At 43.4% G+C, this 27,641-nt stretch overlaps 1 protein-coding gene across 2 annotated transcripts in view; it reads right to left on the reverse strand.

Moving 5' to 3' along the window:
- klhl38a (kelch-like family member 38a) overlaps window positions 1-27,222 on the reverse strand; it is a 46,495-nt gene extending 19,273 nt beyond the window's left edge. The window contains exons 1-2 of one of the 2 annotated variants that reach the window (XM_041869323.2): window positions 26,879-27,222; window positions 1,974-2,165 (exon numbers count right to left, since the gene is read on the reverse strand). In XM_041869323.2, the coding sequence (XP_041725257.1) occupies window positions 1,974-2,164 (191 nt within the window). In that variant the 5' untranslated portion in view covers window position 2,165; window positions 26,879-27,222. The remainder of the gene's footprint in view (window positions 1-1,973; window positions 2,166-26,878) is intronic. The other variant, XM_041869322.2, reaches the window with a different exon arrangement.
- Between the last annotated feature and the right edge of the window lie 419 nt (window positions 27,223-27,641).

A 27,641-nucleotide genomic window follows, 5' to 3' on the forward strand; every position in this document is an offset into this window, starting at 1 on the left:
TCGTGTTGTGTTCTAGGTGAGGTTCTGTAGTCGTGTTGTGTTCTAGGTGAGGTTCTGTAGTCGTGTTGTGTTAGGTGAGGTTCTGTAGTCGTGTTGTGTTAGGTGAGGTTCTGTAGTCGTGTTGTGTTAGGTGAGGTTCTGTAGTCGTGTTGTGTTAGCTGAGGTTCTGTAGTCGTGTTGTGTTAGCTGAGGTTCTGTAGTCGTGTTGTGTTAGGTGAGGTTCTGTAGTCGTGTTGTGTTCTAGGTGAGGTTCTGTAGTCGTGTTGTGTTAGGTGAGGTTCTGTAGTCGTGTTGTGTTCTAGGTGAGGTTCTGTAGTCGTGTTGTGTTCTAGGTGAGGTTCTGTAGTCGTGTTGTGTTAGGTGAGGTTCTGTAGTCGTGTTGTGTTAGGTGAGGTTCTGTAGTCGTGTTGTGTTAGGTGAGGTTCTGTAGTCGTGTTGTGTTAGCTGAGGTTCTGTAGTCGTGTTGTGTTAGCTGAGGTTCTGTAGTCGTGTTGTGTTAGCTGAGGTTCTGTAGTTGTGTCGTGTTAGGTGAGGTTCTGCAGTCATGTCGTGTTAGGTGAGGTTCAGTAGTTGTGTTGTGTTCTAGGTGAGGTTCTGTAGTCGTGTTGTGTTCTAGGTGAGGTTCTGTAGTCGTGTTGTGTTCTAGGTGAGGTTCTGTAGTCGTGTTGTGTTCTAGGTGAGGTTCTGTAGTCGTGTTGTGTTCTAGGTGAGGATCTGTAGTTGTATTGTGTTCTAGGTGAGGTTCTGTAGTTGTGTTAGGTGAGGTTCTGTAGTTGTGTTAGGTGTGGTTCTGTAGTCGTGTTGTGTTCTAAGTGAGGTTCTGTGGTTGTGTTGTGTTCTAGGTGAGGTTCTGTAGTCGTGTTGTGTTCTAGGTGAGGTTCTGTAGTCGTGTTGTGTTCTAGGTGAGGTTCTGTAGTCGTGTTGTGTTCTAGGTGAGGTTCTGTAGTCGTGTTGTGTTAGGTGAGGTTCTGTAGTCGTGTTGTGTTAGGTGAGGTTCTGTAGTCGTGTTGTGTTAGGTGAGGTTCTGTAGTCGTGTTGTGTTAGGTGAGGTTCTGTAGTCGTGTTGTGTTAGCTGAGGCTCTGTAGTCGTGTTGTGTTAGCTGAGGTTCTGTAGTCGTGTTGTGTTCTAGGTGAGGTTCTGTAGTTGTGTTGTGTTCTAGGTGAGGTTCTCTAGTCGTGTTGTGTTAGGTGAGGTTCTGTAGTCGTGTTGTGTTCTAGCTGAGGCTCTGTAGTCGTGTTGTGTTAGGTGAGGTTCTGTAGTCGTGTTGTGTTAGCTGAGGTTCTGTAGTCGTGTTGTGTTAGGTGAGGTTCTGTAGTCGTGTTGTGTTAGCTGAGGTTCTGTAGTCGTGTTGTGTTAGGTGAGGTTCTGTAGTCGTGTTGTGTTCTAGGTGAGGTTCTGTAGTCGTGTTGTGTTAGGTGAGGTTCTGTAGTCGTGTTGTGTTAGGTGAGGTTCTGTAGTCGTGTTGTGTTCTAGGTGAGGTTCTGTAGTCGTGTTGTGTTAGGTGAGGTTCTGTAGTCGTGTTGTGTTCTAGGTGAGGTTCTGTAGTCGTGTTGTGTTCTAGGTGAGGTTCTGTAGTCGTGTTGTGTTAGGTGAGGTTCTGTAGTCGTGTTGTGTTAGGTGAGGTTCTGTAGTCGTGTTGTGTTAGGTGAGGTTCTGTAGTCGTGTTGTGTTAGCTGAGGTTCTGTAGTCGTGTTGTGTTAGCTGAGGTTCTGTAGTCGTGTTATGTTAGGTGAGGTTCTGTAGTCGTGTTGTGTTCTAGGTGAGGTTCTGTAGTCGTGTTGTGTTCTAGGTGAGGTTCTGTAGTCGTGTTGTGTTAGGTGAGGTTCTGTAGTCGTGTTGTGTTCTAGGTGAGGTTCTGTAGTCGTGTTGTGTTCTAGGTGAGGTTCTGTAGTCGTGTTGTGTTAGGTGAGGTTGGGTTGTCTTGTGCTCTCTGTATAATGAATCAATCCGTTTCTACTGTATTGTAGCTGACCTGAAGTATAGGCTGGAGGACACCAGGACGTTCCTGTGGCAGGGGATCTCTGTGTTGTCTGAACAGAGCAGCACGTCAGTTAGGATCCTCTCCTGTCTCAGGCTGTTGAGCTGGGATAGCAGGAGGGAAGACAGCTCTGGGTCTCTAAATGGGAACACCTCAAGGGTTTTCAAGGACGCACAGAGAGCCATTCTGTTGGAGGGGGGAAGGAAACATGGGGAGGGAGGGGGAGAGATGGAGGGAGTGAGGGGAGGGTGGGGGGGAGGAGGGAAGGGGGTGGGAGGGAAGGGGGTGGGGGGAGAGGGGAGGGAGGAGGGAGAGAGAGAGACAGAGAGAGAGAGAGGAGGGAGAGAGGGGAGGGTGGGGGGAGGAGGGAAGGGGGTGGGAGAGAGGGGAGGGAGGAGGGAGAGAGAGAGAATAACTGTATTGAATGGTTTTATGAGCATCTTACCAGGGTTGGGGTCAATTCCTTTTCAAGATAAGTCAGATCAGAAAATGAATAAATTGAAATAATGAATAGAAACATTGAGTTTCATTCTAAAATGCTGTACAGTGCCTTCAGAAAGTATTCATATCCCTCGACTTATTCCACATTTTGTTGTGTTTCAGCCTGAATTCAAAATAGATTAAATATATTTATTTTCTCACCCATCTGCAGACAACACCCCATAATGATAAAGTGAAAACACGTTTTTAGAAAAAGTTTGCAAATGTATTGAAAATTCACACCCCTGAGTCAATACTTTGTAGAAGCACCTTTGGCAGCGATTACAGCTGTGAATCTTCCTGGGTAAGTCTCTAAGAGCTTTGCACACCTGGATTGTACAATATTTGCCCATTATTATTTTTTAAATTATTCAAGCTCTGTCAAGTTGGTTGTTAATCAGTGCTAGACAGCCATTTTCATGTCTTGCCATAGATGTTTCAAGCCAATTTAAGTCAAAACTATAACTAGGCCAGTCAGGAACATTCAATGTTGTCTTAGTAACCAACTCCAGTGTAGATTTGGCCTTGTGTTTTAGGTTATTGTCCTGCTGAAAGGTGAATTAATCTCCCAGTGTCTGGTGGAAAGCAGACTGAATCAGGTTTTCCTTTAGGATTTTGCCTGTGCTTAGCTCTATTCCATCAATTTTTTATCCTAAAGAAAATCCCCAGTCCTTGCCGATAACAAACATACCATAACATGCAGCCACCGCCATGCTTGAAAATATGAAGCGTGGTACTCAGTGATGTGTTGTGTTGGATTTGCCCCAAACATTACGCTTTGTATTCAGGACATAAAGTTAATTTCTTTGCCACATTTTTGGAGCCTTACTTTAGTGCCTTGTTGCAAACAGGATGCAGTATTACTTTAGTGCCTTGTTGCAAACAGGATGCAGTATTACTTTAGTGCCTTGTTGCAAACAGGATGCAGTATTACTTTAGTGCCTTGTTGCAAACAGGATGCAGTATTACTTTAGTGCCTTGTTGCAAACAGGATGCAGTATTACTTTAGTGCCTTGTTGCAAACAGGATGCAGTATTACTTTAGTGCCTTGTTGCAAACAGGATGCAGTATTACTTTAGTGCCTTGTTGCAAACAGGATGAAGTATTACTTTAGTGCCTTGTTGCAAACAGGATGCAGTATTACTTTAGTGCCTTGTTGCAAACAGGATGCATGTTTTTGAATATTTGTATTCTGTACGGGCTTCCTTCTTTTCACTCTGTCCTTTAGGTTAGTATTGTGGAGTAACTACAATGTTGTTGATCCATCCTCAGGTTTCTCCTATCACAGCCATTTAACTCTGTAACTGTTTTAAAGCCACCATTTCCCTCATGGTGAAATACCTGAGCGGTTGTATTTATACACCATCCAAAGCGTAATTAATAACTTCACCATCCTCAAAAGGATATTAATATTAATGATCAATAATGATAATAATCAATGTCTGCTTCTTATTTTATATTTAAATACATTTTGTTGCATTGGAAAACCTCCCTGGTCGTTACGGTTGAATCTGTGTTTGGAATTTGCTGCTAGACTGAGGGATCTTACAGATACTGTAATTGTACAGTGCATTCAGAAAGTATTCAGACCCCTTCACTTTTTCAACATTTTGTTATGTTAGTCTTATTCTAAAATTGATTAAATAAAAAATGTTCCTCATCAATCTACACACAATACCCCATAATGACGAAACGAAATTAGTGCAAATCTATTCAAAATGTTTAACAGAAATACCTTATTGACATAAGTATTCAGACCTTTTGCTATAAGACTCGAAATTGAGCTCAGCTGCATCCTGTTTCCATTGATCATCCTTGAGATGTTTCTACAACTTAATTGGAGTCCACCTGTGGTAAATTCAATTGATTGGACATGATTTGGAAAGGCACACATCTGTATATATGAGGTCCCAGAGTTGACAGTGCATGTCAGAGCAAAAACCAAGCTATCAGGTCGAAGGAATTGTCCGTAGAGCTCCGAGACAGGATTGTGTCAAGGCACAGATCTGGGGAAGGGTACCAAAAAATGTCTGCAGAATTGAAGGTCCCCAAGAACACAGTGGCTTCCATCATTCTTAAATGGAAGAAGCTTGGAAACACCAAGACTCTTCCTAGAGCTGGCCGCTCGGCCAAACTGAGCAATCGGGGGAGAAGGGCCTTGGTCAGGGAGGTGACCAAGAACCCGATGGTCACTCTGACAGAGCTCCAGAGTTCCTCTGTGGAGATGGGAGAATCTTCCAGAAGGACAACCATCTTTGCAGCACTCTACCAATCAGGCCTTTATGGTAGAGTGGCCAGACGGAAGCCACTCCTCAGTAAAAGGCACATGACAGCCCGCTTGGAGTTTGCCAAAAGGCACCTAAAGACTCAGACCATGAGAAACAAGATTGAACTCTTTGGCCTGAATGCCAAGCATCACGTCTGGAGGAAACCTGGCACCATCTCTATGGTGAAGCATGGTGGTGGCAGCATCATGCTGTGGGGATGTTTTTCAGCGCAAGGGACTGGGAGACCAGTCAGGATCGAGGCAAAGTTTAACGGAGCAAAGTACAGAGAGATCCTTGATGAAAATACCTAATTTCTACCAGCATGTTAAATGCGCAACCAGAGGAAAAAAAAACTCTAGACCACCTTCACTCCACACACAGAGACGCATACAAAGCTCTCCCTCGCCCTCCATTTGGCAAATCTGACCATAACTCTATCCTCCTGATTCCTGCTTATAAGCAAAAACTAAAGCAAGAAGCACCAGTGAATCGGTTAATAAAAAAAGTGGTCAGATGACGCAGATGCTAAGCTACAGGACTGTTTTGCTAGCACAGACTGGAACATGTTCCGGGATTCTTCAGACAGCATTGAGGAGTACACCACATCAGTCACTGGCTTCATCAATAAGTGCATCGATGATGTCGTCCCCACAGTGACCGTACGTACATACCCCAACCAGAAGCCATGGATTACAAGAAACATCCGCACTGAGCTAAAGGGTAGAGCTGCCGCTTTCAAGGAGCGGGACTCTAACCCGGACGCTTATAAGAAATGCCGCTATGCCCTCCGACGAACCATCAAACAGGCAAAGAGTCAATACAGGACTAAGATTGAATCGTACTACACTGGCTCTGACGCTCGTTGGATGTGGCAGGGCTTGAAAACTATTACAGACTACAAAGGGAAGCACAGCCGCGAGCTGCCCAGTGACACAAGCCTACCAGACGAGCTAAACCACTTCTATGCTCGCTTCGAGGCAAGCAACACTGAAGCATGCATGAGAGCACCAGCTGTTCCCGGATGACTATGTGATCACGCTCTCCGTAGCCGATGTGAGTAAGACTTTTAAGCAGGTCAACATTCACAAGGCCGCAGGGCCAGACGGATTACCAGGACGTGTACTCGAGCATGTGCTGACCAACTGGCAAGTGTCTTCACTGACATTTTCAACATGTCCCTGACTGAGTCTGTAATACCAACATGTTTCAAGCAGACCACCATAGTCCCCGTGCCCAAGGACTCTAAGATAACCTGCCTAAATGACTACCGACCCGTAGCACTCACGTCTGTAGCCATGAAGTGCTTTGAAAGGCTGGTCATGGCTCACATCAACACCATTATCCCAGAAACCCTAGACCCACCCTCAATTTGCATACCGCCCCAACAGATCCACAGATGATGCAATCTCTATTGCACTCCACACTGCCCTGTCCCACCTGGACAAGAGGAACACCTACGTGAGAATGCTATTCATTGACTACAGTTCAGCATTCAACACCATAGTGCCCTATAAGCTCATCACTAAGCTAAGGATCCTGGGACTAAACACCTCCCTCTGCAACTGGATCCTGGACTTCCTGACGGGCCGCCCCCAGGTGGTAAGGGTAGGTAACAACCCATCTGCCACACTGATCCTCAACACGGGGGCCCCTCAGGGGTGCGTGCTCAGTCCCCTCCTGTACTCTCTGTTCACCCATGACTGCATGGCCAGGCACGACTCCAACACCATCATTAAGTTTGCCGACGACACAACAGTGGTAGGCCTGATCACCGACAACGATGAGACAGCCTATAGGGAGGAGGTCAGAGACCTGGCCGTGTGGTGCCAGGACAACAACCTCTCCCTCAACGTGACCAAGACAAAGGAGAGGTGGAAAAAAGAATGGGGGGGGGAAATATACTTATCCCATGGGCAAAGAAATTAAAAAGGGGTGATGATATTAATTAATAGTAATTTCGATCCGAATGTGCAAATTGTCCAAATAGATACGCAAGGTAGATGGATTATTTTAAATATGGTATTGGACCATAAACAGATATGGCTCATTAACCTTTACGGACCAAATAATGATGATCCACAATTCTTTGACAATATATATAATAAATTATCAAGCCTGCAAGCAACTCAAGACAATATTATTATGGTGGGGGATTATAATACTGTTTTAAATAGCTCAATGGACCGAAAAGGAAATCACACCACAAACAATCACCCACATGCCCTTAAGGAAATTGTGAATGTCATGGATACATTAGAACTAGTAGATATATGGAGGCTTAAATATGCTGATCTAGTGAGATATACATGGCGGAGACTGAATCAAGCTAGTCGTCTTGACTTCTTTCTTATCTCATTCTCGTTGGCACCAAAAGTAAAAAAAGTGTTGATAGGGGACAGAATGCGGTCGGACCATCATATAATAGGCATATACATTACTCTGACTGAATTTCCACGTGGGCGAGGATATTGGAAATTTTATCAAAGCCTATTAGATGATAATTTATTCATAATTAGAACAAAGGAATTTATAACTGACTTTTTCCAACATAACATAGGTACAGCGAATCCCCTTATTGTATGGGACACCTTTAAATGTGCCTTTAGAGGCCATGCAATTCAGTACTCATCTCGAAAACAAAAGCAATTTAGGTCAAAAGAGTTTATACTAAGAAAGGAAATAGAAAGTCTAACAGAACAGATAGATGGCAATAAAAACTGTAACATAGAGGCTCAGAATAAATTAGAGGAAAAACAAAAAGAAATGGAAAAACTTATTCAAGAAAGATCAAGTGTAATATATTATAAAAATAAAGCAAACTGGATGGAATATGGGGAAAAATGCACAAAATTCTTTTAATCTTCAACATAGGAATGCTACCAAAAATAACTTAATGAAACTGGTTACAATTGACGGAGTCACCCATAATTCACCTAATGATATTTTGAAGGAAGAAACAAAGTATTTTAAGCATATGTTTTCTTTTCAGTCGCCTCCATCTCCTCTAACTGAAGCTAATTGTAGAGATTTTTTCCTATTGATAATGTCAAATTAACAGCCACACAGAAAGACTCATGTGAAGGTGAAATTACAGAGGAGGAACTTCTGGATGCAATTAAAGACTTTAAGTCCGGGAAAACTCCAGGGTTGGATGGCATACCAATCGAGGTATACCAAACCTTTTTGATATACTAAGAGGACCGTTATTAGCATGTTTTAACCACTCCTATGTAAATGGTAGATTATCTGACACTCAAGAAGAAGGTCTGATCTCATTATTACTGAAACAGGATACAAGTGGAAAATATAAAGATCCAGTCCATTTACAAAATTGGAGGCCCCTTACACTTCAGTGTTGTGATGCAAAAATCCTAGCAAAATGTATAGCGCATAGACTTAAAAAGGTATTGTCGGATATTATTCATTCTAATCAGACAGGTTTTTTACATGGAAGATACATTGGAGATAATATAAGGCAAGTATTGGAAACAATAGAACACTATGGAAAATATGGGAAACCAGGCCTGCTATTCATAGCAGACTTCGAAAAAGGCATTTGATAAAGTTCGACTGGAATTTATATATAAATGCCTGGAGCATTTCAATTTTGGAGAATCTCTTATAAAATGGGTCAAAATCATGTATAGTAACCCTAGGTGTAAAATAGTAAATAATGGCTATTTCTCAGAAAGTTTCAAACTGTCAAGAGGAGTGAAACAAGGTTGTCCACTATCGGCATATCTATTTATTGTGGCCATCGAGATGTTAGCTATTAAAATCAGATCCAATAATAATATCAGAGGATTAGAAATACAGGGCTTAAAAACAAAGGTGTCATTGTACGCAGATGATTCATGTTTTCATTTAGATCCACAACTAGAATCCCTCCACAGCCTCATAGAGGATCTAGATACATTTTCTAACCTCTCTGGATTAAAACCAAATTATGACAAATGTACTATATTACGTATTGGATCATTAAAAAATAACATTTTTACATTACCATGTAGTTTACCAATAAAATGGTCTGATGGTGATGTGGATATACTCGGAATACATATCCCAAAGGAAATAAAAGATCTCACTTCAATAAATTTTAATAGAAAGTTAGCAAAAATAGATAAGATCTTACTTCCATGGAAAGGAAAATACCTGTCAATTTGTGGAAAAATCACCCTGATTAACTCTTTAGTATAATCCCAGTTTACCTATTTGCTTATGGTCTTGCTTACGCCTAGCAAACAGTTTTTTAAATTATATGAGAAAAAAATATTCAATTTTATTTGGAACGGCAAGCCAGACAAAATTAAAAGAGCATATTTATATAATGAATATGAATTCGGAGGACAGAAATTATTAAATATTAAAGCATTAGACCTATCACTAAAATCTTCAGTCATCCAAAAGTTATACTTAAATCCGAACTGGTTCTCAAGCAAATTAGTAAGATTGTCTCACCCACTGTTCAAGAAAGGCCTTTTTCCCTTTATTCAGATTACAACCTCTCACTTTCAGTTATTTGAAAAGGAAATAATCTCCCAAATGTCACTATTTCTAAAACAAGCCATAGAAAGTTGGTTGCAATTTCAATTTAATCCTCCAGAAACGACAGAACAAATAATGCAACAAATATTGTGGTTAAATTCAAATATACTAATTGACAAAAAACCTTTATTTTTTGACAGAATGTTTAAAAAAGGTATAATCTTCGTAAATGATATCATCGGTAGGACTGGTGGAGTTATGTCGCACATGCAGCTAACAAAAACATATGGAAATGTCTGCTCTACCCAAAATTACAACCAAAAAATTGCAGCCTTACCGCAAAAATGGAAGAGGAAAGTGGAAGGGGGAGAAAGTAAGGAACTTGTCTGTCGGCCGCATTAAAGAACATAATTGGTTAAAGAAAACTGTGATAAATAAAAAAGTATATCAGTTTCACTTAAGGACCAAAGGATTGACAGCCGTCCCATATAGATTGCAAAATAGTTGGAAGAGATTTTTGACGATCCGATCCCATGGCATAGTGTTTATGAACTGACACGCAAAACGACACCGGATTCAAAAATTAGAATCTTTCAATTTAAATTATTATTTAAATTCTTGCTACCAATAGAATGTTATTTATATGGGGGATACAATCTTCCCAGCTCTGCAGATTTTGCTGCGAAGAGACAGAATCATTAGATCATTTGTTTTGGTTCTGTCCATTTGTAGCTTGTTTTTGGACACAGGTCCAGGAATGGCTAAAGGATTGCAATATTTACCTGGAACTAACCTTGCAGATAGCATTACTGGGTGATCTGAAAAGTCATAGTCAATCAATCAATAATATAATAATACTTTTAGCAAAAATGTTTATTTTTAATTCACAATCTGTAGAAGCAATGAGAATAGAAAGGTTCAGAACTTTTGTAAAACATCACAGTACGGTTGAAATATATATGGCAAATAGAAATCCTATATGGATGGTGTTAAGAGATAGATGGGAGGTATTGAATAGAGTTGAAGGATGGGACTAATAACAAATAACAACAAATAATAACAAAGATAGCTAATAATGTAAGCATACTGTGTCCATAATAAGTATATAGGTTGTATGTTGGGAGCTTTTGGGAAAGAGCACAGTTAGAAAGATATGGCATTTAGAAGCAAACCGGATGGACATCATGAAAATGATCGGAGAGGTTGAGAGTAGAAGAAGTTCAGGAGCAAAAAAATAAATAAATATATATATTTTTATATATATATAGATATAGAATTATTGTAAAATTAACTCTGTCCATAAGGTGTAGATAGTAAGTATAGACCGGAAGTAGAGGCCTGGGCGTTGTTGTTCACTAATTTACTCCAAGTAGGGAAAGGATGGTGGGGTTGAAAAGTAATAAAGGGGAATATATATATATAAAAAATAAAAATAAACATGGGGGATTGGAAGTGATGCAGACAATTACATTGATAGAAGATACAATCTATCTGCAATATTAAGCTGATCCATCCCCCCGAAAAAAATAAATAAATAAATAAATAAATAAATAAATAAATAAGACAAAGGAGATGATTGTGGACTACAGGAAAAAAAAGAGCACTGAGCACGCCCCCATTCTCATCGACGGGGCTGTAGTGGAACAGGTTGAGAGCTTCAAGTTCCTTGGTGTCCACATCACCAACGAACTATCATGGTCCAAACACACCAAGACAGTCGTGAAGAGGGCACGACAAAGCCTATTCCCCCTCAGGAGACTGAAAAGATTTGGCATGGGTCCTCAGATCCTTAAAAACATTCTACAGCTGCACCATCGAGAGCATCCTGACTGGTTGCATCACCGCCTGGTATGGCAACTGCTTGGCCTCCGACCGCAAGGCACTACAGAGGGTAGTGCATATGGCCCAGTACATCACTGGGGCCAAGCTTCCTGCCATCCAGGACCTCTATACCAGGCGGTGTCAGAGGAAGGCCCTCAAAATTGTCAAAGACTCCAGCCACCCTAGTCATAGACTGTTCTCTCTGCTACCGCACGGCAAGCGGTACCGGAGTGCCAAGTCTAGGTCCAAAAGACTTCTCAACAGCTTCTACCCCCAAGCCATAAGACTCCTGAACAGCTAATCATGGCTACCCGGACTATTTGCACTGCCCCCCCACCCCATTACATTTAACATTTTAGTCATTTAGCAGACGCTCTTATCCAGAGCGACTTACAGTTAGTGAGTGCATACATTATTTTTTTCATACTGGCCCCCCCGTGGGAATCGAACCCACAACCCTGACGTTGCAAACACCATGCTCTACCAACTGAGCTACATCCCTGCCGGCCATTCCCTCCCCTACCCTGGACGACGCTGGGCCAATTGTGCGCCGCCCCATGGGTCTCCCGGTCGCGGCCGGCTACAACAGAGCCTGGATCCTTTTTACGCTGCTGCTACTCTGTTAATTATTTATGCATAGTCACTTTAACTCTACCCACATGTACATATTACCTCAACTACCTCAACTAGCCGGTGCCCCCGCACATTGACTCTGCAACGGTACCCCCCTGTATATATAGCCCCCCTACTGTTATTATATTTTACTTCTGCTCTTATTTTCTCAACACTTTTTTTGTTGTTGTTTTATGCTTTTGTGCTCAGGACCAGACTGGGGCAAAGATTCACCTTCCAACAGGACAACGACCCTAAGCACACAGCCAAGACAACGCAGGAGTGGCTTCGGGACAAGTCTCTGAATGTCCTTGAGTGGCCCAGCCAGAGCCCGGACTTGAACCCGATCGAACATCTCTGGAGAGACATGAAAATAGCTGTGCAGCGACGCTCTCCATCCAACCTGACAGAGCTTGAGAGGATCTGCAGAGAAGAATGGGAGAAACTCCCCAAATACAGGTGTGCCAAGCTTGTAGCGTCATACCCAAGAAGACTCAAGACTGTAATCGCTGCCAAAGGTGTTTCAACAAAGTACTGAGTAAAGGGTCTGAATACTGGAAATGTGATATTATTATTATTATTATCAGTTTTTTCCAGGTTTTTTTTAACCTGTTTTTGCTTTGTCATATAGCTTCCATTGAGAATGACAGATCTATAACTCACATTTCTATGTGGATTTGGTCGGGTCGCCATAAAAGTTGAGAAGGAACCCCTCTTTATACTTCTATTGGTCTATTTTTAAGCTAGCTCCAGTACAGTAGATGGCAGTAATGCACCATAACAGCCAACCGCCGATAAACGCCACAGAAGAAGACGTGGGTGACAACGGTAGCTACAGTTGAAATGGGAAGTTTACATTTACATTTTAGTCATTTGGCAGATGCTCTTATCCAGAGCGACTTACAGTTAGTGAGTGCATACATTTATTTTTAAAAAAATCATACCCCCCGTGGGAATCGAACCCACAACCCTGGCGTTGCAAACGCCATGCTCTACCAACTGAGCTACATCCCTGCCGGCCATTCCCTCCCCTACCCTGGACCAATTGTGCGCCGCCCCATGGGTCTCCCGGTCACGACCGACTACGACAGAGCCTGGATTCGAACCAGGATCTCTAGACCACTGCGCCACTCGGGAGTTTACCATTAAAACTCGTTTTCCCACCACTCCACAAATTTCTTGTTAACAAACTATAGTTTTGGCAAGTCGGTTAGTGCATGACACAAGTATTTTTTCCAACAATTGTTTACAGACAGATTTTTTCACTTATAATTCACTGTATCACAATTCCAGTGGGTTAGAAGTTTACATACACTAAGTTGACTGTGCCTTTAAACAGCTTGGAAAATTCCAGAAAATGATGTCATGGCTTTAGAAGCTTCTGATAGGCTAATTGACATCATTTGAATCAATTGGAGGTGTACCTGTGGATGTATTTCAAGGCCTACCTTCAAACTCAGTGCCTCTTTGCTTGACATCATGGGAAAATCAAAAGAAATCAGCCAAGACCTCCGAAAAAAAATTGGTTCATCCTTGGGAGCAATTTCCAAACGCCTGAAGGTACCACGTTCATCTGTACAAACAATAGTAGTCAAGTATAAACACCATGGGACCACGCAGCCGTCATACCGCTCAGGAAGGAGATGCGTTCTGTCTCCTAGAGATGAACGTACTTTGGTGCGAAAAGTGCAAATCAATCCCAGAACAACAGCAAAGGACCTTGTGAAGATGCTGGAGGAAACAGGTACAAAAGTATCTATATCCACAGTAAAATGATTCCTATATCGATATAACCTGAAAGGCCGCTCAGCAAGGAAGAAGCCACTGCTCCAAAACCTCCAATGGTGGAACAAGCTCCCTCACGACGCCAGGACAGCGGAGTCATTCACCACCTTCCGGAGACATTTGAAACCCCACCTCTTTAAGGAATACCTGGGATAGGATAAAGTAATCCTTCTACCCCCCCTAAAAAAATAATAATAATAATTTAAAAAAATAATAATAATAAAAATAAAATAAAATAATAATGAAAAAAATTGTAAAGTGGTTATCCCACTGGCTATAGGGTGAATGCACCAATTTGTAAGTCGCTCTGGATAAGAGCGTCTGCTAAATGACGTAAATGTAAATGTAAATAAAAAAGCCAGACTATGATTGGGGACAAAGATCATACTTTTTGGAGAAATGTCCTCTGGTCTGATGAAACAAAAATAGAACTGTTTGGCCATAATGACCATTGTTATGTTTGGAGGAGAAAGCGGGGGCTTGCAAGCCGAAGAACACCATCCCAACCGTGAAGCACGAGTGTGGCAGCATCATGCTGTGGGGGTGCTTTGCTGCAGGAGGGACTGGTGCACTTCACAAAATAGATGGTATCATGAGGAAGGAAAATTATGTGGATATATTGAAGCAACATCTCAAGACATCAGTCAGGAAGTTAAAGCTTGGCCGCAAATGGGTCTTCCAAATGGACAATGACCCCAAGCATACTTCCAAAATTGTGACAAAATGGCTTAAGGACAACAAAGTCAAGGTATTGGAGTGGCCATCACAAAGCCCTGACCTCAATCCTATAGAAAATCTGTGGGCAGAACTGAAAAAGCGTGTGCGAGCAAGGAGGCCTACAAACCTGACTCAGTTACACCAGGTCTGTCAGGAGGAATGGGCCAAAATTCACCGGTAGAGTGTCCTTCACCCCAGCCTGTCTGTTTTCCCGGACTTAACGATGACAGGTGTTTCAGTAGGTGGGAGCGAAGGACACTGTGTGCTAGCTTAGCCATCTAACGTTAGTCCAAAGGAGGACTCCGGTACACAGCAGGTGGGAGGGAGGGGCGACACTGTGTGCTAGCTAGCTAAATAGCAATCTAGCACACGGTGTCGCTAACTAGCAAACTAGTTATCTAGCACACGTGTCGCCCCAGCCTCCAGCCTGCTGTGCTAGTGGGAGCAACCGGTAGACGGTGTCCTTAGCCCCCGCCTGTCAGGGGGTGTTCATGAAGGAACCAATGGAGTGCTTGACGGGGAGCGTTCAGGAATGACCCGAATTGCGGGATGCAGTTGCACACTATTGAAAAAGTTAATGCAGCTTTAAGTGCACTACTTTTGACCAGGGTCCTTACTCATCCATAGGGCTCTGGTCAAAAGTAAGCACTTTGTGGAGAATAGGGTGACTTTTGGGATGCAGACATAGAATCAGTTTCTTCTTGTTCCAGTGGCTCAACAGAGCCATAAAAACATTTCCTCTGACTAAACCAACAACCACAACAACTCTCCATGTTGCTGCTATCTCCTTGCTAGGCCACACTGAGGCTGAGTCCAGGGCTGAGTCCAGGGCTGAGTCCAGGGCTGAGTCCAGGGCTGAGTCCAGGGCTGAGTCCAGGGCTGAGTCCAGGGCTGAGTCCAGGGCTAAGTCTATCCAGTTTCTATTTCCATTCCGCCTCCTAAATCATCTTAATGATCCATCTTCACATCACCGGCTAACTTTATCAGAGCTGTCACATGAACCAGCTGTTTCTCTCTCTCTCCCCCACTCCTCTCTCTCTCTCTCTCTCTCTCTCTCTCTCTCTCTCTCTCTCTCTCTCTCTCTCTCTCCCTCAATCCTCTCTCTCTCTCTCTCTCTCCCCCTCCTCTCCTCACTCTCTTTCTCTCTCTTTCTCTCCCTCTCGCTCTGTCTCCCCCGCTACCTCTCTCAGTTTTTTGCCCTCAGGGGGTTTGCCCTTGACGATTCTCTAGCTCTGGTGTGTAGACGAAAGCATTTCATAGGGCTATTATCAGCACTAAGTCAGCTAATCACCAGAGATAGCTACTCTTGTTATTTAGTCCCGGATCACTGGGCTACCCTGTCTGGTATATTTGGAAACTTTAATCATTATTATGTATTATTAAGTAGCTGCCATGGCTCACGAGGAGTGACGTCTCTCACAACACGGTATTCCCCAGACTTTGTGAAGCCTAAATTGGATTGTAACACAACACTTTTTATGGATTGCTCACAAATGTTGATGTTGGAAGTTTAGGGGCTTGTACTGTAGCTACGTAAATAGTATTTAATTACTATGGAAAGTTGGATGACACACAGGGCCTTGCAAAATTATTCATCCCCCTTGCCGTTTTTCCTATTTTGTTGCATTACAACCTGTAATTTAAATGGAATTTTTATTTGGATTTCATGTAAAGGACATACACAAAATAGTCCAAATTGGTGAAGTTAAATGTTTCAAAAAATTATAATAAATAAATTACGGAAAAGTGGTGCGTGCATATGTATTCACCCCCTTTGCTATGAAGCCTCTAAATAAGATCTGGTGCAACCAATTACCTTCAGAAGTCACATAATTAGTTAAATAAAGTCCACCTGTGTGCAATCTAAGTGGCACATGATCTCAGTATGTATACACCTGTTCTGAAAGGCCCCAGAGTCTGCAACACCACTAAGCAAGGGGCACCACCAAGCAAGCGGCACCATGAAGACCAAGGAGCTCTCCAAACAGGTCAGGGACAAAGTTGTGGAGAAGTACAGATCAGGGTTGGGTTATAAAAAAATATCCGAAACTTTGAACATCCCACGGAGCACCATTAAATCCATTATTAAAAAATTGAAAGAATATGGCACCACAACAAACCTGCCAAGAGAGGGCCGCCCACCAAAACTCATGGACCAGGCAAGGAGGGCATTAATCAGAGGCAACAAAGAGACCAAAGATAACCCTGAAGGAGCTGCAAAGCTCCACAGCGGAGATTGGAGTATTTGTCCATAAGACCATTTTAAGACGTACACTCAACAGAGCTGGGCTTTACGGAAGAGTGGCCAGAAAAAAGCCATTGCTTAAAGAAAAAAATAAGCAAACACGTTTGGTGTTCGCCAAAAGGCATGTGGGAGACTCCCCAAACATATGGAAGAAGGTTCTCTGGTCAGATGAGACTAAAATTGAGCTTTTTGGCCATCAAGGAAAACGCTATGTCTGGCGCAAACCCAACACCTCTCATCACCCCGAGAACACCATCCCCTCAGTGAAGCATGGTGGTGGCAGCATCATGCTGTGGGGATGTTTTTAATCGGCAGGGACTGGGAAACTGGTCAGAATTGAAGGAATCATGGATGGCGCTAAATACAGGGAAATTCTTGAGGGAAACCTGTTTCAGTCTACCAGAGTTTTGAGACTGAGACGGAGGTTCACCTTTCAGCAGGACAATGACCCTAAACATACTGCTAAAGCAACACTCGAGTGGTTTAAGGGGAAACATTTAAATGTCTTGGAATGGCCTAGTCAAAGCCCAGACCTCAATCCAATTGAGAATCTATGGTATGACTTAAAGATTGCTGTACAACAGCGGAACCCATTCAACTTGAAGAAGCTGGAGTAGTTTTGCCTTGAAGAATGGGCAAAAATCCCAGTGGCTAGATGTGCCAAGCGTATAGAGACAAGGTGGCTCTACAAAGTATTGACTTTGGGGGGGTGAATAGTTATGCACGCTCAAGTATTCTGTTTTTTTGTCTTATTTGCATCTTCAAAGTGGTAGGCATGTTGTGTAAATCAAATGATACAAACCCCCCAAAATCCATTTTAATTCCAGGTTGTAAGGCAACAAAATAGTAAAAATGCCAAGGGGGGTGAATACTTTGGGGGTGAATACTTTGGGGGTGAATACTTTCGCAAGCCACTGTTGTTGTGTATTTTGTGAAATGTTTCCCAACGGACGGCAGTTACTAGGTATTAGTCAAGTTTTTGTGAAATCAATAGAAATGTCCTCTATAGATCTGTAGATCAACAAGAAGAGAATGATAACAGGTTATTGAAGACGGTACATAACTGTTACTACACGTTATTACTGTGTTACATGAGGATTGACCCTGACCCCCAATACCTTAGACACAGGGTTGACCCTGACCCCCAATACCAGGGGGTTAACCCTGACCCCCAATACCATAGACACAGGGTTGACCCTGACCCCCAATACCTTAGACACAGGGTTGACCCTGACCCCCAATACCAGGGGGTTAACCCTGACCCCCAATACCTTAGACACAGGGTTGACCCTGACCCCCAATACCATAGACACAGGGTTGACCCTGACCCCCAATACCTTAGACACAGGGTTGACCCTGACCCCCAATACCATAGACACAGGGTTGACCCTGACCCCCAATACCTTAGACACAGGGTTGACCCTGACCCCAATACCATAGACACAGGGTTGACCCTGACCCCCAATACCAGGGGGTTGACCCTGACCCCCAATACCATAGACACAGGGTTGACCCTGACCCCCAATACCTTAGACACAGGGTTGACCCTGACCCCCAATACCATAGACACAGGGTTGACCCTGACCCCCAATACCTTAGACACAGGGTTGACCCTGACCCCCAATACCATAGACACAGGGTTGACCCTGACCCCCAATACCATAGACACAGGGTTGACCCTGACCCCAATACCTTAGACACAGGGTTGACCCTGACCCCCAATACCATAGACACAGGGTTGACCCTGACCCCCAATACCATAGACACAGGGTTGACCCTGACCCCCAATACCAGGGGGTTGACCCTGACCCCCAATACCATAGACACAGGGTTGACCCTGACCCCCAATACCTTAGACACAGGGTTGACCCTGACCCCCAATACCATAGACACAGGGTTGACCCTGACCCCCAATACCATTGACACAGGGTTGACCCTGACCCCCAATACCTTAGACACAGGGTTGACCCTGACCCCCAATACCATAGACACAGGGTTGACCCTGACCCCCAATATCATAGACACAGGATTGACCCTGACCCCCAATACCTTAGACACAGGGTTGACCCTGACCCCCAATACCTTAGACACAGGGTTGACCCTGACCCCCAATACCTTAGACACAGGGTTGACCCTGACCCCCAATACCTTAGACACAGGGTTGACCCTGACCCCCAATACCTTAGACACAGGGTTGACCCTGACCCCCAATACCATAGACACAGGGTTGACCCTGACCCCCAATACCATAGACACAGGGTTGACCCTGACCCCCAATACCATAGACACAGGGTTGACCCTGACCCCCAATACCATAGACACAGGGTTGACCCTGACCCCCAATACCTTAGACACAGGGTTGACCCTGACCTCCAATACCATAGACACAGGGTTGACCCTGACCCCCAATATCATAGACACAGGATTGACCCTGACCCCCAATACCTTAGACACAGGGTTGACCCTGACCCCCAATACCTTAGACACAGGGTTGACCCTGACCCCCAATACCTTAGACACAGGGTTGACCCTGACCCCCAATACCTTAGGCACAGGGTTTACCCTGACCCCCAATACTAGGGGGTTGACCCTGACCCCCAATACCATAGACACAGGGTTGACCCTGACCCCCAATACCATAGACACAGGGTTGACCCTGACCCCCAATACCATAGACACAGGGTTGACCCTGACCCCCAATACCAGGGGGTTGACCCTGACCCCCAATACCATAGACACAGGGTTGACCCTGACCCCCAATACCATAGACACAGTGTTGACCCTGACCCCCAATACCTTAGACACAGGGTTGACCCTGACCCCCAATACCATAGACACAGGGTTGACCCTGACCCCCAATACCTTAGACACAGGGTTGACCCTGACCCCCAATACCATAGACACAGGGTTGACCTTGACCCCCAATACCTTAGACACAGGGTTGACCCTGACCCCCAATACCAGGGGGTTGACCCTGACCCCCAATACCTTAGACACAGGGTTGACCCTGACCCCCAATACCATAGACACAGGGGTTGACCCTGACCCCAATATCATAGACACAGGGTTGACCCTGACCCCAATACCTTAGACACAGGGTTGACCCTGACCCCCAATACCAGGGGGTTGACCCTGACCCCCAATACCATAGACACAGGGTTGACCCTGACCCCCAATACCTTAGACACAGGGTTGACCCTGACCCCCAATACCTTAGACACAGTGTTGACCCTGACCCCCAATACCTTAGACACAGGGTTGACCCTGACCCCCAATACCATACACAGGGTTGACCCTGACCCCCAATACCATACACAGGGTTGACCCTGACCCCCAATAACATAGACACAGGGTTGACCCTGACCCCCAATACCATACACAGGGTTGACCCTGACCCCCAATACCATAGACACAGGGTTTACCCTGACCCCCAATACCATAGACACAGGGTTGACCCTGATCCTCTGTAGCTCAGCTGGTAGAGCACGGCGCTTGTAACGCCAAGGTAGTGGGTTCGATCCCCGGGACCACCCATACACAAAAAAAAATGTATGCACGCATGACTGTAAGTCGCTTTGGATAAAAGCGTCTGCTAAATGGTATATTATTATTATTTATTGTAATACCACAGACACAGGGTTAAAGGTCATAAATAAGAGCAACAGAAGTAGACCACCTGGTGAGGGAGGAGCAATGACCAGGCTCCCAACAAATACAGATAGATCAGCGCTATAACTACAGTCAGTTCAGATCTATAACTACAGTCAGATCAGATCTATAACTATAGCCAGATCAGATCTATAACTACAGTCAGATCAGCTCTATAACTACAGTCAGATCAGATCTATAACTATAGTCAGATCAGATCTATAACTACAGTCAGATCAGATCTATAACTATAGTCAGATCAGATCTATAACTACAGTCAGATCAGATCTATAACTATAGTCAGATCAGATCTATAACTACAGTCAGATCAGATCTATAACTATAGTCAGATCAGATCTATAACTACAGTCAGATCAGATCTATAACTATAGTCAGATCAGATCTATAACTATAGTCAGATCAGATCTATAACTACAGTCAGATCAGATCTATAACTATAGTCAGATCAGATCTATAACTACAGTCAGATCAGATCTATAACTATAGTCAGATCAGATCTATAACTACAGTCAGATCAGATCTATAACTATAGCCAGATCAGATCTATAACTACAGTCAGATCAGCTCTATAACTACAGTCAGATCAGATCTATAACTATAGTCAGATCAGATCTATAACTACAGTCAGATCAGATCTATAACTATAGTCAGATCAGATCTATAACTACAGTCAGATCAGATCTATAACTATAGTCAGATCAGATCTATAACTACAGTCAGATCAGATCTATAACTATAGTCAGATCAGATCTATAACTACAGTCAGATCAGATCTATAACTATAGTCAGATCAGATCTATAACTATAGTCAGATCAGATCTATAACTACAGTCAGATCAGATCTATAACTATAGTCAGATCAGATCTATAACTACAGTCAGATCAGCTCTATAACTATAGTCAGATCAGATCTATAACTACAGTCAGATCAGATCTATAACTATAGTCAGATCAGATCTATAACTACAGTCAGATCAGATCTATAACTACAGTCAGATCTATAACTATAGTCAGATCAGATCTATAACTACAGTCAGATCAGATCTATAACTACAGTCAGATCAGATCTATAACTATAGTCAGATCAGCTCTATAACTACAGTCAGATCAGATCTATAACTATAGTCAGATCAGATCTATAACTATAGTCAGATCAGCTCTATAACTACAGTCAGATCAGATCTATAACTACAGTCAGATCTATAACTATAGTCAGATCAGATCTATAACTACAGTCAGATCAGATCTATAACTACAGTCAGATCAGATCTATAACTACAGTCAGATCAGATCTATAACTATAGTCAGATCAGCTCTATAACTACAGTCAGATCAGATCTATAACTATAGTCAGATCAGATCTATAACTACAGTCAGATCAGATCTATAACTATAGTCAGATCAGATCTATAACTACAGTCAGATCAGATCTATAACTACAGTCAGATCAGATCTATAACTACAGTCAGATCAGATCTATAACTATAGTCAGATCAGATCTATAACTATAGTCAGATCAGCTCTATAACTACAGTCAGATCAGATCTATAACTATAGTCAGATCAGATCTATAACTACAGTCAGATCAGATCTATAACTATAGTCAGATCAGATCTATAACTATAGTCAGATCAGATCTATAACTACAGTCAGATCAGATCTATAACTACAGTCAGATCTATAACTATAGTCAGATCAGATCTATAACTACAGTCAGATCAGATCTATAACTACAGTCAGATCAGATCTATAACTACAGTCAGATCAGATCTATAACTATAGTCAGATCAGATCTATAACTATAGTCAGATCAGCTCTATAACTACAGTCAGATCAGATCTATAACTATAGTCAGATCAGATCTATAACTATAGTCAGATCAGATCTATAACTACAGTCAGATCAGATCTATAACTACAGTCAGATCAGATCTATAACTATAGTCAGATCAGATCTATAACTACAGTCAGATCAGATCTATAACTACAGTCAGATCAGATCTATAACTACAGTCAGATCAGATCTATAACTACAGTCAGATCAGATCTATAACTACAGTCAGATCAGATCTATAACTATAGTCAGATCAGATCTATAACTATAGTCAGATCAGATCTATAACTATAGTCAGATCAGATCTATAACTACAGTCAGATCAGATCTATAACTACAGTCAGATCAGATCTATAACTATAGTCAGATCAGATCTATAACTACAGTCAGATCAGATCTATAACTACAGTCAGATCAGATCTATAACTATAGTCAGATCTATAACTATAGTCAGATCATATCTATAACTATAGTCAGATCTATAACAACTTTAGACAGCTCTATAACTATAACTGGCGCCGGAGAAGATGGCTGCCATTTTACAACTGCAACTGATTGGCTCAAACGCATTAAGAAGGAAATAGATTGCACAAATGAACTTTTAACAAGGCTGTTCTTCATAATGGCGCCGGAGAAGATGGCTGCCGTTTTACAGCCCTCTAACCAATTCTACTATTATGTGTGTTTTTTAGCGTTATTTGTAATTTATTCTGTACATAATGTTTTTGCCACCGTCTGTTATGACCAAAAAGAGCTTCTGGATATCAGTACAGAGATTACTCACCTCGTATTGGACGAAGATTTTTTCTTTAACAAGCCGGACGCGAAGGATATCCTACAGACGCCCAAATCCCCGTCATTCGCATGAGGAAGAGACGGAGATATCATGGACGTAGGTCGGGGTGCCTTGTAAGGATCCGACGGCGAGCGAGTAAACTGCCGCTCCCATCAATCCTATTAGCCAATCTTCAATCATTTGAGAACAAATTGGACGACCTAAGATTACGGTTATCCTACCAACGGGACATTAAAAACTGTAATATCTTATGTTTCACCGAGTCGTGGCTGAAAGACGACATGGATAACATACAGCTAGCGGGCTATACGCTACATCGGCAGAATAGAACGGCTGACTCCGGTAAGACAAGGGGTGGCGGTCTGTGTATATTTGTAAACAACAGTTGGTGCACAAACTCCAATACTAAGGAAGTCTCGAGGTTTTGCTCGCCTGAGGTAGAGTATCTCATGATAAGCTGTAGGCCACACTATTTACCAAGAGAGTTTTCATCTATATTTGTCGTAGCTGTCTATCTACCACCACAATCCGATACTGGCATTAAGATTGCACTCAATGAGCTGTATAAGGCCATAAGTAAACAGGAAAACACTCATCCAGAGGCAGCGCTCCTAGTGGCCGGGGACTTTAATGCAGGGAAACTTAAATCCGTTCTACCTAATTTCTACCAGCATGTTAAATGTGCGACCAGAGGGAAAAAAAACTCTAGACCACCTTTACTCCACACACAGAGACGCATACAAAGCTCTCCCTCGCCCTCCATTTGGCAAATCTGACCATAACTCTATCCTCCTGATTCCTGCTTATAAGCAAAAACTAAAGCAGGAAGCACCAGTGACTCGGTTAATAAAAAAAGTGGTCAGATGATGCAGATGCTAAGCTACAGGACTGTTTTGCTAGCACAGACTGGAAAATGTTCCGGGATTCTTCAGATAGCATTGAGGAGAACACCACATCAGTCACTGGCTTCATCAATAAGTGCATCGATGACGTTGTCCCCACAGTGACTGTACATACCCCAACCAGAAGCCATGGATTACAGGCAACATCCGCACTGAGCTAAAGGCTAGAGCTGCCGCTTTCAAGGAGCGGGACTCTATCCCGCTATGCCCTCCGACGAACCATCAAACAGGCAAAGAGTCAATACCGGACTACGATTGAATCGTACTACACCGGCTCTGATACTCGTCGGATGTGGCAGGGCTTGAAAACTATTACAGACTACAAAAGGAAGCACAGCCGCGAGCTGCCCAGTGACACAAGCCTATCAGACGAGCTAAATAAATTCTATGCTCGCTTCGAGGCAAGCAACACTGAAGCATGCATGAGAGAACCAGCTGTTCCAGATGACTATGTGATCACGCTCTCCGTAGAAGATGTGAGTAAGACTTTTAAGCAGGTCAACATTCACAAGGCCGCAGGGCCAGACGGATTACCAGGACGTGTACTTCGAGCATGTGCTGACCAACTGGAAAGTGTCTTCACTGACATTTTCAACTTGTCCCTGACTGAGTCTGTAATACCAACATGTTTCAAGCAGACCACCATAGTCCCTGTGCCCACGGACTCTAAGATAACCTGCCTAAATGACTACCAACCCGTAGCACTCACGTCTGTAGTCATGAAGTGCTTTGAAAGGCTGGTCATGGCTCACATCAACACCATTATCCCAGAAACCCTAGACACACTCCAATTTGCATACCACCCCAACAGATCCACAGATGATGCAATCTCTATTGCACTCCACACTGCCCTTTCCCACCTGGATAAAAGGAACACCTATGTGAGAATGCTGTTCATTGACTACAGCTTAGCGTTCAACACATAATGCCCTCAAAGCTCATCACTAAGCTAAGGATCCTGGGACTAAACATCTCCTTCTGCAACTGGATCCTGGACTTCCTGACGGGCCGCCCCAAGGTGGTAAGGGTAGGTAACAACACATCTGCCACGCTGATCCTCAACACGGGGGCCCCTCAGGGGTGCGTGCTCAGTCCCCTCCTGTACTCCCTGTTCACCCATGACTGCATGGCCAGGCACAACTCCAACACCATCATTTGCTGACAACACAACAGTGGTAGGCCTGATCACCGACAACGATGAGACAGCCTATAGGGAGGAGGTCTGAGACCTGGCCATGTGGTGCCAGGATAACAACCTCTCCCTCAACGTGATCATGACAAAGGAGATGATTGTGGACTACAGGAAAGAAAAGAGGACTGAGCACACCCCCATTCTCATCGGCGGGGCTGTAGTGGAACAGGTTGAGAGCTTCAAGTTCCTTGGTGTCCACATCACCAACGAACTATCATGGTCCAAACACACCAAGACAGTCGTGAAGAGGGCACGACAAAGCCTATTCCCCCTCAGGAGACTGAAAAGATTTGGTATGGGTCCTCAGATCCTCAAAAAGTTCAACAGCTGCACCATCGAGAGCATCCTGACTGGTTGCATCACCGCCTGGTATGGCAACTGCTTGGCCTCCGACCGCAAGGCACTACAGAGGGTAGTGCGTACAGCCCAGTACATCACTGGGGCCAAGCTTCCTGCCATCCAGGACCTCTATATCAGGCGGTGTCAGAGGAAGGCCCTCAAAATTGTCAAAGACTCCAGCCACCATAGTCATAGACTGTTCTCTCTGCTACCGCACGGCAAGCGGTACCGGAGCGCCAAGTCTAGGTCCAAAAGGATTCTCAACAGCTTCTACCCCCAAGCTATAAGACTCCTGAACAGCTAATCATTGCCCCCAAAAAAAAAAAATTCTACACCTGTTGTATTCAGCGCATGTTTATTTATTTATTTTATTTTACCTTTATTTAACTAGGCAAGTCAGTTAAGAACAAATTCTTATTTACAATGACGGCCTACACCGGCCAAACCCGGACGACGCTGGGCCAATTGTGCGCCGCCCTATGGGACTCCCAATCACGGCCGGTTGTGATACAGCCTGGAATCGAACCAGGGGGTCTGTAGTGACGCCTCAAGCACTGAGATGCAGTGCCTTAGACCGCTGCTCCACTCGGTCTGTAGTGACGCCTCAAGCACTGAGATGCAGTGCCTTAGACCACTGCGCCACTCGGGAGCCCAAATAAAATGTTATGTATTTGATTTATAGTCAGATCTATAACAACTATGGACAGCTCTATAACTATAGTCAGATCAGATCTATAACTATAGTCAGATCAGATCTATAACTATAGTCAGATCAGATCTATAACTATAGTCAGATCAGATCTATAACTATAGTCAGATCAGATCTATAACTATTGTCAGATCAGATCTATAACTATAGTCAGATCAGATCTATAACTATAGTCAGATCAGATCTAAAACTATAGTCAGATTTATAACTATTGTCAGATCAGATCTATAACTATAGTCAGATCTATAACTATTGTCAGATCAGATCTATAACTATAGTCAGATCAGCTCTATAACTATAGTCAGATCAGATCTATAACTACAGTCAGATCAGATCTATAACTATAGTCAGATCAGATCTAAAACTATAGTCAGATTTATAACTATTGTCAGATCAGATCTATAACTATAGTCAGATCTATAACTATTGTCAGATCAGATCTATAACTATAGTCAGATCAGATCTATAACTATAGTCAGATCTATAACTATAGTCAGATCTATAACTATAGTCAGATCAGATCTATAACTATAGTCAGATCAGATCTATAACTATAGTCAGATCAGATCTATAACTACAGTCAGATCAGATCTATAACTATAGCCAGATCAGATCTATAGTCAGATCAGATCTATAACTATAGTCAGATCATATCTATAACTATAGTCAGATCAGATCTATAACTATAGTCAGATCAGATCTATAACTATAGTCAGATCAGATCTATAACTATAGTCAGATCAGATCTATAACTACAGTCAGATCAGATCTATAACTATAGTCAGATCAGATCTATAACTACAGTCAGATCAGATCTATAACTATAGCCAGATCAGATCTATAGTCAGATCAGATCTATAACTATAGTCAGATCATATCTATAACTATAGTCAGATCAGATCTATAACTATAGTCAGATCTATAACTATAGTCAGATTTGTAACGAGACATTAATTACTTTTCCCATATTCATTAGTTTATTAAAGATGATTTATCTATAGTTAGTTAGCTCACCAGCCTCATTGTGGCAGGGTGACTCCAGCTTACCTCTCCTCAGTATAGAATTTAAATCCACAACCTCCAGGTAGAGAGTCTGTATCTTGGGGAATCAGAAAAAGCTTAGCCACAAAAAAGCCAAAACATTGTCCTCCTCGCAGTCGCAAATGGCGCTTTAGAAAACGTGTTAAAGTTTACGAGTGCGCATGGAGAAGAGGTTCTGTGAGGTTTAGGATCTGTGCCTGCCAACGTACGTTAGTTGGCTTGCCATGAGGCCACTGTGTACATTCCTGCTGCTAATAATATCTCAGCGGGCCGCGGTCCTCCCCGTCCTCTCATGTGACAGACAGCCCACCGTGCGTCCTAGCGGTGTGTTTACTATGGCAGCAAAATGGCTCCTCTCTCAGCCCAGAGACTAGAGACCTGGGGGGGTTGGTGGTGAGGCTCCTCTCTCAGCCCAGAGACTAGAGACCTGGGGGGTTGGTGGTGAGGCTCCTCTCTCAGCCCAGAGACTAGAGACCTGGGGGGCTTGGTGGTGAGGCTCCTCTCTCAGCCCAGAGACTAGAGACCTGGGGGGCTTGGTGGTGAGGCTCCTCTCTCAGCCCAGAGACTAGAGACCTGGGGGGTTGGTGGTGAGGCTCCTCTCTCAGCCCAGAGACTAGAGACCTGGGGTGGGTTGGTGGTGAGGCTCCTCTCTCAGCCCAGAGACTAGAGACCTGGGGGGGGTTGGTGGTGAGGCTCATCTCTCAGCCCAGAGACTAGAGACCTGGGGGGGCTTGGTGGTGAGGCTCCTCTCTCAGCCCAGAGACTAGAG

This window comes from Coregonus clupeaformis, unplaced genomic scaffold, assembly GCF_020615455.1.
Source record: "Coregonus clupeaformis isolate EN_2021a unplaced genomic scaffold, ASM2061545v1 scaf0085, whole genome shotgun sequence".
Taxonomy (NCBI): domain Eukaryota; kingdom Metazoa; phylum Chordata; class Actinopteri; order Salmoniformes; family Salmonidae; genus Coregonus; species Coregonus clupeaformis.